Genomic DNA, 14000 nt, shown 5'->3' on the forward strand with positions numbered 1-14000 from the left:
CGTCAAAGGAGTTAAGGGGAAAAGAGTTTTGTAGGTTCCTGCAGGTCGTCCATCATGGCTCCAGACGGACTCCTTTCATAAGCCGCGCCCAGCCCCGTGACTTTCCGCCATGTCTGCAGCACAAGCGGTCGGGGGAACGGGTCCAGTCCGGTCCATCATCCATGGATCCAATGCAATCTGCACCTCGAAGCCCCCCTGCCAATTGGCCGGGAACACCACCCACAGCGCCCTCGCTCACTGGACGTCGCCCTTCCACAGCTTCCACAGCGGCCTCCGCAGGGGATTTCGGCGGGCTCCCAATGTCGCCTACGAAAAGCTTGTAGCGTCCCTCATGGATACCGTCCTGCTGCCCTGGCCACAATCCCCGCACTCCACCCTGTCACCGCCAGAACGAACCGTTGCTCCCTCTGCATTAATAGGCCCGGATAAGAACCCATTGGAGCTTGTTTGGACGCTTGGCTCACGGTTGCGTGGGGGTGTGTCCCCTCTAGTGCGGTGAATTGGAGCTGGGGCGTCGAGAATCCAACCCGGAGCACGAGAGAGACGCGCAGAGATGCAACTCAGCACGCACGTATCCCATGTCCGTCATCAGCGTGTGTTGCTTTGCGGTTAGTAACTTATGTTAACCAAATGCCGTGGCTAACCCATCTGGAGCTGTTCCTGCAGTGGTCTGATCCCGCAGCCCAGGTAGTCAAAAGGTCTAGACCTCGTCCAAGTCCACCAAACACGACGTGGAAGATAATCGCTGTTAGGTATTGATGTATCCAAATAATACGGCGACGAGTCTCGTCTTGTTGCACTTTTCCATCTTCCAGGTCCGTTGAAGCCTCCAACCGACCCCCGTCATTGCTTTCCTATCCATTTTCCAAACCACCAACCAGGCGCCCAAAACAGTGCAGACATGATTTATGAGACCCCCAGCGTCTGCCAAGCGCCTTATACTCTTCGAGCGCTATTCGCAGACCGGAACATGCGTACACGTTCACATTACTAGGTCGAACTTGATCCAAGAGACATATTAGAAGTCGGTGAATAGATGGCCATATCTGAAACCACACGTTAGCAGAACCCCGGACCGTTCGGGATAGAGAAACCCACTCGTCATGCCCGTTTGTGCCGTAGCGTTCGGGATCCTCAGGGTATCGGTCAAACTGGCTCGCGTCGCCCGCGCCGGCCTTGACCGGGGGCGTGTACGGCGCGTCAATGTCCTTGCGCGCGAGCCTGTCCCAGGTAACCTCGGTGAACCAAGGGTGGTTTTTCACATCGCCAGGACCGCCGTACAGGTTACCCAACCGTTTGGTGAGATCGGCCGTGATAAGCTTCTCCAACAAGTCCTGCGCGTCGGGGTTGATATAGGCCGGGTATTTCACCTTGCCCTTGAGGATGTTTTCGTAGATCTTCATTGGCGACCCGCTGTCCCAAAACGGTGTGTACCCGCACAACATCTCGTATATCAAAATACCAAGAGACCACCTATGCCAGGATCAGCATGTGAAAATGACTCTCCCCGCCGGCCACAAAAAAAAACAAAACCAAAAACTTACCAATCCACGGATTTGTTGTAGCCTTTGTTCGAGACAACTTCGGGAGCCAGGTAGTCTGGCGTACCGCATAGCGTCCATGTCTTGTCTGGCACTCTCTTGGCGAAACCAAAATCTGTTATCTTAAGGTGTCCATGCCGGTCGAGCAGCAAGTTCTCGGGCTTGAGATCTCTATAGATGATGTTTCTCGAGTGCAGGTACTCGAGCGCTAATGTGACTTCGGCGGCGTAGAATTTCGCAACGGGGTTCGGGAATCGCTGAGAGATCGCGTTAGCTCAGTCATGGATGACATGGTTTCTTTTAGAACTTCACATACCCCCGATTTCCTTAGCAGCGAGAAGAGTTCACCACCTTCGACAAAGTCCATCACCATGTACAGGTTCTTGGAATCCTGAAACGTACCCCATAATGTGATCAAGAATGGGTGCTTGACCTCGCCCAGCATGCGCCTCTCGTCGTTGGTATGTTCGACCTGCTTCATTTTGACGACCTGCGCCTTCTTCAACACCTTGACGGCATAGAAGCGCTGGTTGTGCTTGGATTGCACAAGGTGCACTCTTCCAAAGCTACCCGTTCCAAGCGTCCGCAAAATATCAAAGTCTTGCAGCGTGTATTTCCCCTTGGTCTGTCGGACCGCGTCTGCAGCTGCCTGCTGCTGCTGCTGCTGCTGCATGCTTTGCTGCTGTTGAGGAGCGTGTAACATCGACTGCTGCTGCTGCTGTTGGAGGCGCGAGGGATCGGTACCGGGGCTTGGATTGGGTTGAGGGGCTTGCGGATGCGCTAGGTATTGGCCGTTGTTGGCGGCACCGTCATGCTGGGGCGGGTTGATGAGGTTACTGATGCTCGGGAGGTTCTGCTGGTCGGCTTGGTTGTTGTTGTTGTTGTTGTTGTTGTTGTTGTTGTTGTTGTTGTAGTGAGGCTGGTGGGGTGCCGATTGATTAGGCGGATGGACGGTGACGGGATACATCTGCTGGTGTTTTGCGGCCTCGAAGGAGGCCGAATCCTCCTGCTTCTGTCCCTGGCCGTTGGAGGACAGGGAGGAAAGAGTGGTCGAGATAGAACTGTCGAAGGGCTTCGAAGAGGTAGGCGTCACTGGGCTGGTGGGTAAGCTGGCGCCCTGAGAGTCTTGATTGCCCTCCCTCGTCCGTTTTTTCTTGAGAAAGCCGAGGGTAGGCATGGGGATGTCGGAGAGGTTAAAAGGGCTGCTTGCCCCTTGGAGAAACGGCGGAAATGCGCAGGCGCAGGTGTCGGGGCCCACGACGTTTGCAAGATGGGTATGGGGAAGGAACGGTCGCAAAGTGATTCGTCGATTCAAGGGACAGCCCGGTTGGGTTGTTGGGTGAGCAGCGACGCGGGGGAGGGAAAAAGGGCCGCGGGCGTCAGTTGCGACTACTCAAGAGGGCAAGCCGGAAGCCGGGCTACGCTGGCAATATTGTCGTTAGGAACAATGAGGCCTAAGTCGGCGCATTCTTTGGCGGGAGGGAAGGGACAGATGGGAACGTACAGAGTTGCAAGTTTGCGAGAGTGCGGTATTACAAGAAGCGGCAGTCCAGGTCCGGCGGTAGTGGCAGTGGCAGCGGCAGCAACGCGCAGTTAAGGTAGGGAACCGGCCAGTTGGCAGTTATTGCAATTAGGGATTGCAACGGGAACCTAGGGCGGACGGAGCAAGCGGGAGCTTCTATTTCTTGGAGGCTGGGCAGAATAATGGTGTAAGTTTACGGTGCAGGTAGCAAATGTAACCAATGAGCAACAGGTTGCAAGGTCAAAGGGTTGGTCGATACACGGCACGCGGCTCCAGGAGCAAAGTAAATGTGAGCGTGAGAGCGCGACAACAAAGGAAGAGGGGAGATTCTGGGCAAGAGGAAGCTAGGTAGGTAGGTGGAGGAGGAGGGGAAACGAACAGATGATGAATTGGTCGCCGTCTTTTGGGAGGGGGTCGGTCCTCTCAGTCTCTCTGGTATGGGGATGGATGCTTCGGCGGAATGAATGCAAGGACTGCAAGGTGGGATTCTGTCTTGGTTTCTTTTTTCTCTCTCAGTCGGAAGCGACAGATGGCTCGAATCGAATGACGAGGCAGCTCTCAGTGTGAGGCGTCAGATTCGGCTGTTGCGTCTGCGACTGCTGCGTCTGCGGATTCGTCTGGCGTCTGCTGGGATCTCTGGGCCGGGCCAACAGGAGCAACGGGATCTCTTCCCTCCTTCTGTATGGATGAAGGATGGTGGGCGGAGTAATTAAGGTAGGAGGCGCCGGGACGGTGACTGAGTCGTTGCGCGCACCGATAACTGGGGACAAGATGGGACCAAAGATTAAGTGACAGCTGTTACCCTCAATTGATTGTATAGATGACACGGGGTTGATGGCGACGAAGCTGAGTTGTTGAAGATGTCGAGAGTTGAAGTTGGTGCAGAAAGAGTCGAGAGGAAAGGGGGGGAAGAGAAAGAAAGAAAGCTTGACCAGTAGCAGGCGAGGGAGGTCGAGGCCGATGATGATGTAGGAAGTCGTGCTTTGGCTGCTTAAGGCGGCTGCGGGAGAGCTAGGGAAGGCGGAATTGTGTGAAAGGTACCGGAGGTGGTCGCTTCTGGCCGCGGAGGGAGTGAGGTGGTGGATAAGGTATGGATGGATGCTTGCTGTTGGCGCAGGGCGAGAGGGCGTGCGTGTGGATGCAGCCGTGGCGGAAGAGGTACTTTGTAGCAGTGGTTCAGAGTCGCGGGTCGACGCCCACGTTTAGACGAGAACGGCGTAGCCACCTTCCTAGCAGTCCCCAAGGTACGACGAATACCTCGCCGTGGGTGCTTCTGGACAGAACGAGAAGCAAGAATGCCAATTGGACATGCCGAGGACGGTTGAATTGAAGTTGCCTTAATCTGACTTCTATGGTCGCGGGGACGGCCACCATCATGCCCAGCACATTCATCCCACGGCTGCTTTCTGCTAGCTACCTACCTACGTAAGGTAGATAGGTCGGCAGGTACATTTACGTTAGGTAGGTAGGTTAGCTGTGAGGTCGAGGTGGTGGTGACCAGCCAGCCCAGCAAAGGTGGGGTAGGGGCAGCCAAGTAACCTGACCTGAATCTCGACGGGTCACAGTTGCAGCGCCAGAGACATTTCCGACCTGCGTGACCTGGCCGGGCCCTCGATGATTGACTCGAACTTCATCCTGCCCCGGAAATCAATTGCTGTTTTCTGCTGCTCCTTTCAATGTGCGGGCTGCTTGCCTACACAATTCGCGTTTGATCAATGAATGCGCAAGCACTACACGTGAAGCACCGGCCAAGATGAGCTGCAAGACCATGACCATGACCCCTCATCATGGAAGCACTGGGATTGGAAGGTCAGGTACCTTACCTCGCCTGAGGGACACAGCTGCCCTCGCCCACTAAGGTGCCCTGCTCCCCCAACTTACCTGAAAAGAAGTGGGAAGGAGACGTCAGGACATGGTTCCTGCACTTTCGCTGCTTGCTTGCACTTGCACTTTCACTGGCTCTTGCTTCCACCCGACGACCCCTCCAACCCTCCTCAGCTCAGCTCACCCACCTCAGACCTCCACGAAAAGATACGTTCCCCGCTGCAACCTCGCCTCTAACCTCCCACCTCCTCTCACTTCAACAACCACCACCACCACCACTACCAATCCTCCATCTGCGACCATCACGCTACGCCTAGAATGTCTTGGACGATACCCTTTCACGTTCCCGTCACTTGTCGTCCTTTTCCCATCCGCACTTGTCAGCGATCGTCCACTACCCCCCATTGAGCCCCTCATTCCATCGATGATGGCCCATTCTTGCAAAGTCTCGCCATTCTCGCCGCGCCGCTACCGTCTTGCTCTACCGAAACCTTAACCAACCTGAGCTCTGAGCTGTCCGCAAGCTTGTGCAAGCAAATCAAGTATTTGACCCTCCCCGCAGATTGCAGTCCTGTCTCCCAGCCACTGCTTCCCAGTGAGACATAATGAGACGCTCGCCCTCCCAACAGCAAGCAACAAGACGCCCGCGGAGACAGGAGGCATCAGAATTCCACACCCAAACAGGACGCTTTCTTCTCCTCCCGGCCCTCGCTGCTGACAGTCCAGTCCCGGAAACCCGGATCGACCACCAAGTCTCTCCAGTAATAAGCAGACAAAAAAAAACATTTCGTCCGATGGTCCCTGGCAGTTGCCGGCCAACGCAGCTGGAGATTCCCGAGACTGACATGCGCCGCCGGGAACGGCTGTCATCCGGGCACCGACTCCTCACTTGCCCCCCCCGTCTCGATCCTGATTCCGCCGTAACCTCTTGACTGCAAGCAGCACGTTGAAACCGGGGTCATTGTATGGTTCCAAGATCCCAACAAGCCGATCCCAGCAATGGTGAACCAAGGATCCGAACACACCGCGGCCCTGCCCTGACTATCTCGGTTGTCGCCTGTCCAGTCTTTCTTTGGATGTGCCGAGAGAGACTGGCTGTGGCCGACATGTGTGGCGGGAGCTTCCCACCGGCATGAGCCACATAACGGTGTCCTATCAGGATAACGATAAGCCGAAGCCACCCCATCATCCCGTCTACAAAAGCCCGTCTGCGGTGCAGCATCGCGGGATTGCTTCGAGCGTCTTGCTCGTAGCGCTTTGGCCGTCGGCGTTCTTGCTACAAACGCTGAGAACCATCGGTATACCGATCGATAACCGATATCAAGTGCCCTGCCCGTGAGAGTGAAAAATCGAAAGAACAGACGATCCTTCCCGGCCATCCCAACTCATCCGACCAGTCCTACATTGCGCCTTTGGACCGTACAAATTTTAAACCTGCCAAGTAGTCGTGCCAGAGAGGTTGTCATCCCGTAACTTTTGCCAGTTTCCCTCTAGCCTCGAAGCGTATCTACCAAGATCAACAAGTCATCATGTTTCCAAGATTCGGATCTGGAACCAATCTCGGGCGGATTACCGACGGCCGAGCGAGCGAAAAGACCGCGGCATACCTCAGCCACCCAATCGTAAAGTTGCTGGCATTGAACTTTTGCGACGACGTACTCGCCTTTTCCAACTTACTGAAGAACGCACACACAGACACACATCTCCCTGACAACCATCGTATAAATACACTTGATTCATCTCAAACTGAGTATCATAAGAAACATGAGTGAGCGAAGGGGGGTTTTGTTAGAAAAAAACACAGCCTTGAATCTCGTTTTTTGGTTTGTTTGACCTGCCCATGCAATGTGTGAGTGTCGTTGGTATGTACGGTCATCTCTCCTAATCCAACCAAACTCGCCGCCCCCCTCCCTTTTCGTCCTTCTTTTTTTCCATCATTCTGTTGCCCCCGGAGACAACCTCTTGACTTCAGAAAAAAATAAATAAACTTCCAAACCCACCATCATCACAACTCTCCTGCTTTAAAAGCGGTGTCTCTTGTCGTTCTTCGCCCTCCAGGCAGTGTAGCCAACGTAGCCACCGCCGACGAGACCGAAAAAGAGGAAGACCTTGAGGAAGAACCACGTCCAGCTGCCGCCCTCCTTGGGCTGCTTGACAGATCCGGAGCCCTTCTTACCCTTGCCGCTGCCCGGCGTCGTCTTGCTGGACCCCTTGCCCGTCTGCGTCGTGTAGAGGTTCTTGGCCTGGATCGAGATGATGTCGTGGTTGTCGCTCAGCTCGCCCGTCTCGGCGCTGAAGCCGAGGTACGCGATCTGCGGGATGGCGGGCGGGCTCTCCGTCTCGAAGCACAGCGTCCAGTCGCCCTCGGACTTGTACTGCAGCTCGAGCTTGAGCTGCTTGTCCTGGAAGTACGTCACCTTGGCCTTGGTCGGCACGCTGGCGTGGCGGATGCCGCGCGCCGAGCAGCCCGCGAGCTCCGTGCCCTTGCCGTCGTTGTCCTTGTCGTAGGCCGTCTTACCGTCGCCGTACATGGCCATGACATAGGGGAACACGGTGCCGGGGCGGTTGTTCTTGTACGTGTCGAAGAAGACACCGAGACCCTCAAAGTTATCCGGGCTGCCGAAGACAGTGCCCTGGGTGCCGCGAGACTTGGTCACCCACATGGCGAAGCCGTCGCCGTAGAGCTGGTTCTTGCCGTGAATCTTGAACTCGACTTCGATCTCCCAGTTGGTCGCGGTCAGAGGCACTCTGCTAAAGAGCCAGCCCGTTTGCGACGGACGGTCGGACGTTAAGCGGATGTAGCTGTGGTAACCCCTTTGTTTAGCCTCTCTTTCTCTTTTTTGTTTTCTTTCTCCCCCTTTTCCTTTTCCTTTTGTTATGGGCGGGATGCGACATACGAGTCTGTTCGAATAATAGTGTCTCCTCCAAAGTCGTACCATCTACTCGCCATGTCGGAATCGAGGTACGGCTACATTGTGAAGAGAGGTCTTAGTATATCGCAGGTCAGGGGGGTGACACGTGGATGCGGGAATCGCGAACCTGGTTCAGGGAGTGCGTTCGGAGCTGCAACACCAAAAGTCAGTTCTCGTCATCTTCTGCAACTTCGGGCAAATTGCGCAATTGATGCGCTCGGAAGAAGTCAACTTACCGCGATGCTCTTAACCTCGCCATCGTCCGCCTTCGCGGCACCCCAGGCCATTGCGGCCAGCCACACGGCCGACACGGATGGCTTGAACCACATGATGAGGAAGGTGCCGAGTCAGAACAGAAGGAAGAAACCGGGGGGAGGAAGGGAAAAGAGAGAAACTGTCGTCGCGCGCGCGTAGAAACAGAAAGGAGGGCCGCCGGGTTGAGGGTGGGAGGTGAAGTAGCCGCGAGGTCGGTCCAGCGACGAAAAGACGTCGTTCGGCACACGAATGGTGGTGGTGGGTTTTGCTCGTGTGTTCTTCCCAGCCGTTAGCTGTCCTCTTTTTTTTGGCCGATGGATCCTGATTCCTGGGGTCAGCACGTTTGGAGAGCTACTACCCCTGTCTGAAGGCACTAAGGAAGATTCCAGGGGGCAAGGTGCCTCCCAAGAGTGACCTTCGCAACCACCAACAGCAGTGCACTCTAGCTGCTAATTGGCGGGTCGGGCGGTCTTCAGGAGCCCCCTGTCTTCCAATAAGTGAGTTTGTGGCTGAGGCCTAGAGCCTCAGGTGCGAGTGGTGCCTCAGCCACATCAGCCTCGCCTCGATCGCAAACCTTCCGACTTTCTTGTATGCCAATGCCGTTCAGCGAAAAGAATTTCGCCAATTCCAACCACCACCAACCGTCGCAATGGATTCCACCTCGGTCAAGCAGGCTGTCATGAAGCAGGTCCTCCAGGAGGCCAACCTGGCGAACGCTCGCGTTCTCATCGACGTAAGTGGAACCCTCGAAATGTACGTCAACGACAAATCAAATACTGACGTGCAATGTCTTCAACAGAAGCTCCAAGAGAACTGTTTTGAGAAGTGCGTCCCCAAGCCTGGCACCTCCCTCTCTAGCGGCGAGACTACATGCATGACCCAATGCATGGAGAAGTACATGGCGGCATGGAACCAGGTCAACACTGCCTACATCAACAGGATAAAGCAGGAGTCCGGCAACCAGTCTCTGCTGTGATCCAGCCACAAATAAATCGGCAGGAGTAAAAGTAAGGGCTGGATGTTTATGAATGTACTATCACTATACGACCACGAATCGCAAAGGAGGGCATCAACAAGCCCAAGGGAAGCATCAGCTTGGGGCGTATATAAGGGCAAAAATCTTGCATGAAGGATTTTCCATCAAAGGCTCTGCATCAAGGCTAGGTACGCCGTGTACAACAGAGGCAATAGAAAGGAAGAAGCATGGTCCACTCTCATAGCCTGTTTTCCCGAAAATATAAAGGGAAACAAGAGAAAGCTTTGTTCTCGGGGGGTATCTTTGATCTTGGTCGCTGGACATCTACTGCTCCGCCAGCCCCTTCGCCTTCGCCTCCTCCGCCTCCCGCTTTCTCGCAAGGTAACGCTCCCTTGCGCTTGAAATCTCCCCGTCCGTCTTCCTCGTCTTCGTGGCCCTCTCCACCTTTTCCTTCTCCTTCTCCTCTTCCTCCCGTGACCTCTTGAGCGCCGCCTCCAACTGCGCCTCCATCATCCGCGTCTGCCGCTCGCGCATCGCGCCCTTGCCCCCGGAGCCGACGAAGCCCGACCCGCTGCCGCGATCCGGTCTGGCTTCCCGCGGTCGCGCCGCCTCCTGTCTGACCTGTGCCTCCTTCTTTGCGCCGACGTTGAGGCCGCCCCTGAGCAGCTGCCGCTTGTCCACGACCTGCCCCTCCTCGTTGACGGCAACCGAGCCGCCCTTCTCGTTGATCTCTCGCGCCATGTCGGCCTCGGTCTTCTCTTTCGGCCCATCCTCCTCCTCCTTCTCGGACCCGGCAGGACCGGCCTTGGCCTTCTCCTCCGCAGCCTTGAGGACCTCGGCATGCCTCTCCTCGCCCTTGTTCAGCATGTTCTTGTAGAACGCGCTCATGCCCCCCGTCTTGTTCTTCTTCGCCTCCTCCTCCTCTCGCCTCTTCTCCTCCTCCTCAATCCGCCTGTTCTCCTCCTGCTGCTTCTTATACGCCTCCGTGACGAACTTCTCCTTGTCGGCGTACTCCTCCCCCTCCGCCTCGCGCTCCCTCGCAATCTTCTTCTCCTCCGCAATCAGCGCATCCCGCTTCCGCACCGACGCCGCCGCCAGCAGGCTGCTCATGTACTTGGGCTTCCTCTCCACGTCCTCCTTCGTCTCCTTCTTCGCCGGCTTGAACGACTCGTACACCCCGTCGTAGTCATACACGCTGGGGTCCAGCTCCTCCGCCTTCTCGGCGTGTTTGCGGGACGCGAGGCTGCTCGAGAGGTCGCCAAACATTGCGCTTTCCTGTTTCTTCGCTTTCCCTTCCGGCGGATGCGCCGGCGGCAAGGGATTCTTCGTCTTGGATTTTCTGCCGTTTTCTGATCTCGAGGTTGAGGATGGAAGATCGAACCCGCCTAGCTCATTGAGCGTCTCGACTTTGTTCGCTTTATTTGTTGCATCGTCGTCTGAGTCGTCGCCGCCGCCGAATGCTGTTTTCCGTTTTGGCGGGGCCGGCTTAGACGCGCCAGGCTTTTTGGAGAGGTTTAGTCCGAATGACAGTCCTGGTTTGCTCATTTTGGCGGTTCGTTGTTGAGGACGCAAGTTCAAGTTCGAGGTTACCTTACGGAGGCGCGCCTGAGGTAAGGCAATTAATTCCCATTGCGCCGTGCACGGTCCATTCGCGACCCACTCCTGCAGCAGCCCGTTCACCGGGCGCGGCACCGAGCTGCATCCGGAGCGGACCCGGCTGGCCATGCCGATTTATATGATCTGAAGCCTACGAGAATAGGCGTGTGTTCACCGCCAGACATTGCAGATGGGTATTGGCAATTGGTTGTATAGTTCGTTGCAAGAGTCTATGAAAAGTAAATCTATCTCGTACACGTACGGCGGTCTCGCCGCTATTACAACATGTCTATACAGGGAAGTGCGCGAGACTGGTCAAACTTCCGTCTCATCCTCTGGCGCGGGATCTCAAGCCGAAACTCCTAGCGATATGTTCTCCCCAGCTCTTGGTAGAGACTCGAATTCGACGAATGATGATCCAAAAGAACAAAAGGAAAAGGATGGCTCCAGGCAACCCCTAGAGACAATTACAGTCTTACGCGGCCTTCTCCGCCAAACCATCGGCGAATGTCTGACTCGACACCACCACCGTTGCTGCTGCTGCCTGGTTCGTCGTCATCGCCACCCATCCATTTGGGCTTCTTGATGTCCTGGAACCATTGCGGGGCCTCGAACGTGTCAATTGTGTTCTTCATGCGGTGACCGAGAGACTCAAAGAAGTTTTCGTCTTCGGGCTCCTCGTCCCGGTACGGTCTTGTGCGAGACGCTTGTCCAGGCTGGCGATCATGCGTGGCTCGAACAGGCGACCTCGCTGGAGACGCTGCCGCGCCAGTGCGTGCCCCTGGGATGGTCAAAACAGGTGCGGACCTTCCGCCAACTTCAAGCCGTGCAAAAGCTTCCTCTCGTCGTCGCAAGGCAGAGTTACCGCCTAGTTCACGCTCGATCAAGTCTCTGCCCTCTCTCCAAGACCCGGTTCCAAACACCCTGCCATCGCCCTCATCATCATCCATGAAGTCCCCGCCGAACCCGAACATGCGCTTAATCTTGCCATACAGGCCGAAAAGAGTGGCAGCAACGGGGACGAGAACGAAGATGGGGAACAGGTAGTCGGCCCAGCGACCCATGGGGGTGAAGTCGATGAGTTGACCGAGGAACCCGTAAAACCGTGTCTTTGAGTAAATGGATTCAGACAGGAATGTCATGAAGTTGTAGGACAGAGGGACGCTCAGCTTGGCGACCTGGCCAGCGTACCAGAAAGCCGACTCGTAAGCCGTATTGCGTCGGACAAGAGCACGTCCTCGCCACGTCTTCACCTCGGTCATGGTGGTAAAGGTAGCTGCGCACATGTACAGAAGCCAGAGCACCGAAATAACTTGACCGGCGAAACCGACCTGGCCCTTTTCGCCGACCCAATGATGAACAACTGTAAGGCGGATGACTGACAGCTGAGGGAATGCAGCCTTAATCACCTCAGACCAAACAATCAAGGCCGAGGCCACCGCCAGAAATGCTCCGAGAAAGATGGCGCCGTACGGTTCGCAGTGATAGTAGTACAGGTATCGGGTATATGGTGTATGTACGGTGAAGCGGTCCCAGAATCCCGCGTCGGGTGACGGCGCACCGAACTCGAGCTTCTTGGAGGCTGCAGAGTCGAGAATAGCTTGTGTCTCTGCGGCCTCCTTCAAAAGATCGTTCCATTCGTTCACGTAGCGGGACCGCGCATGTCGAGCCCGCATCAATTTCCTGGACAAATCCGCCATGAACTTTTCCGTAATGACAGTCGGCAGAGAACGGCTCTCGACAGCCACGCCCATCGTCGACCTGGGATGCGACTCTGGAAGGTTGGCGCTCTCGACGAGCTCGTCGATCCATTCGCTGAACTTGACGGCGCTTCCGGTCTTTCGGCGGCCCAGCTCTGACACCTGCAACTCGACATCCTCCAGGTTCAGTAGGGAGTCCTCCATCTTCTCATACAACTTCGGGGCCCGAATCTGTAATCTCCGCAGTCGCCCACTGATAGACGAGTATCGAAAGAGCCGTCGGGGTATCGAAACAAGACCGTGACCCATTAGGTATATCGCAAAAACCAAACCGTAAAAGTATGCAAGCGCCATGAAAGAGGTCTTGAGTGTCGTAATGCTAGGTTGGTATCTAATGAAGAGGTACGCAAGGCCGACACCAGCCGTGCCGAGAACCATGACGTGGTACTGTGCATTCTGTCGGAGTGAATACTTGAGGCTGTCTTGCGGTTCGCGGTATCCAGAGTCGGAGTATTCGCCCAGGATGGGAAGAATAAACCTATCGCAAAAAGCGTCAGTATATGGCACACACACAACAAAGGGGCAAAATTCCATACCATGTCAACGCGAACGTCAGCCAGTAAGTGATCCTCCACGAAACCAACAGCATGCGCTGGGGAAGCCAGACGCCGCGGGTTGCCTCATCGTCGGTTCTCGCGCTCGAAGCCAGGTCGATCGGGACTAACAAAACCATGCATGCGGGCAGCCATAATGCGAAAAAGATCGGCACAAGATAGAATGCCGGTGTGGTTCGTAGAGGCAGGTAGTGGCGCAGAATGAAGAGGACGATGACTGAGATGGAAAGCAGCGCAAGAAGCGCAAAGATTTCAGAGGGCACTGGCGACGATGCGCTCACGATGTGTAACATGTTGTCGGCAATGTCAGGGGCGTGTCCATGGGATGCGGTGCGATGCTCGTTTCGACCTGTAGATGCTGTGATGCTCTTTAATTCGTGATCATCGGGAGCTGGGGCTGGAAGAGTCGGCGTTGGTGAGATTTGGCGGGCGGACGAAAAGTTCGCAACGCGCAATGGAAGAAGGAGGGTGCCGTAGAGAAGTGAGGTACACCATTGTAGGCTCCCGGATACCAAGGAGCGCCCTCAGCAAAGTGTTTTGACAGGGGCAACCACACAACCGCTGCGCGAACAGGGTCATGTGCACGGGCCCGGAGTGTTGGAAGGTCCGCAAGCAAACAGCAAGGTGCCTTATCTCGAGGGCGGTTTACGTCATCTGCACGGCACTCTCTGGAATCCACCAGGCAATGCACGCTCCATTTTAATTGATGAAGACTTGCGAGGCCCAATTTTGGCTCCCGACGGGTCCGCTTTTTGCCTCTTGGAGTTGGACAGCCCGTTCTGGTCCAGTCCTGATCAAGTTTCCAACCCCCTGTTCCTGGTGGTGGTGGTTGAACTCGCACACGAGGTTGATGATCTCCAAAGTTTCTCTCGCACATTCCCCGGCCTTTCCTGGATCCAGTATTACCTTGGCCTAGACCTGAGCCATGCTGCCTGCAACCGTTGCGTCGGGCCCTTGATACCGTCACATTTGCATCATGCATCTGAGGTCAATCAGCCCCGTTTTATGCACGGCGTTTGGTTGTCTACACTCAAGTCCTGGGCCTCATTATCAGACGCAG

General features: G+C 55.6%; 5 protein-coding genes across 5 annotated transcripts; 1 reads left to right on the plus strand and 4 right to left on the minus strand.

Annotated features, from left to right (window-relative positions):
- Positions 1–1018: 1018 nt before the first annotated feature.
- Positions 1019–2718, minus strand: TPK2 (cAMP-dependent protein kinase type 2; the record flags this gene model as incomplete). The annotated part of the gene is made up of 4 exons (XM_032024958.2): positions 1019–1046; positions 1099–1473; positions 1545–1798; positions 1858–2718. The coding sequence occupies 4 exons, from the start codon at positions 2716–2718 to the stop codon at positions 1019–1021; spliced, it is 1518 nt and encodes a 505-aa protein (XP_031878405.2).
- Positions 2719–6908: 4190 nt separating this feature from the next.
- On the minus strand, positions 6909–8128 carry CGGC5_v007707 (L-type lectin-like domain-containing protein; the record flags this gene model as incomplete). Its single annotated transcript, XM_032024957.1, has 4 exons — positions 6909–7689; positions 7785–7855; positions 7927–7950; positions 8036–8128. 4 exons carry the CDS (start codon positions 8126–8128, stop codon positions 6909–6911), a joined length of 969 nt encoding a protein of 322 aa, XP_031878420.1.
- A 575-nt stretch (positions 8129–8703) lies between these two features.
- On the plus strand, positions 8704–9030 carry TIM13 (Mitochondrial import inner membrane translocase subunit TIM13; the record flags this gene model as incomplete). Its single annotated transcript, XM_032024956.1, has 2 exons — positions 8704–8787; positions 8854–9030. The coding sequence occupies 2 exons, from the start codon at positions 8704–8706 to the stop codon at positions 9028–9030; spliced, it is 261 nt and encodes an 86-aa protein (XP_031878409.1).
- Positions 9031–9354: 324 nt separating this feature from the next.
- CGGC5_v007709 (Nuclear speckle splicing regulatory protein 1-like protein) lies at positions 9355–10575 on the minus strand (the record flags this gene model as incomplete). Its single annotated transcript, XM_032024955.1, has 1 exon — positions 9355–10575. The coding sequence occupies one exon, from the start codon at positions 10573–10575 to the stop codon at positions 9355–9357; it is 1221 nt and encodes a 406-aa protein (XP_031878407.1).
- A 518-nt stretch (positions 10576–11093) lies between these two features.
- CGGC5_v007710 (LIMR family protein) lies at positions 11094–13233 on the minus strand (the record flags this gene model as incomplete). Its single annotated transcript, XM_032024954.1, has 2 exons — positions 11094–12864; positions 12923–13233. The coding sequence occupies 2 exons, from the start codon at positions 13231–13233 to the stop codon at positions 11094–11096; spliced, it is 2082 nt and encodes a 693-aa protein (XP_031878408.1).
- Between the last annotated feature and the right edge of the window lie 767 nt (positions 13234–14000).

Source organism: Colletotrichum fructicola (genome assembly GCF_000319635.2).
Source record: "Colletotrichum fructicola Nara gc5 chromosome Unknown KSG_Nara_v1_contig04, whole genome shotgun sequence".
Classification (NCBI taxonomy): Eukaryota; Fungi; Ascomycota; class Sordariomycetes; order Glomerellales; family Glomerellaceae; genus Colletotrichum; species Colletotrichum fructicola.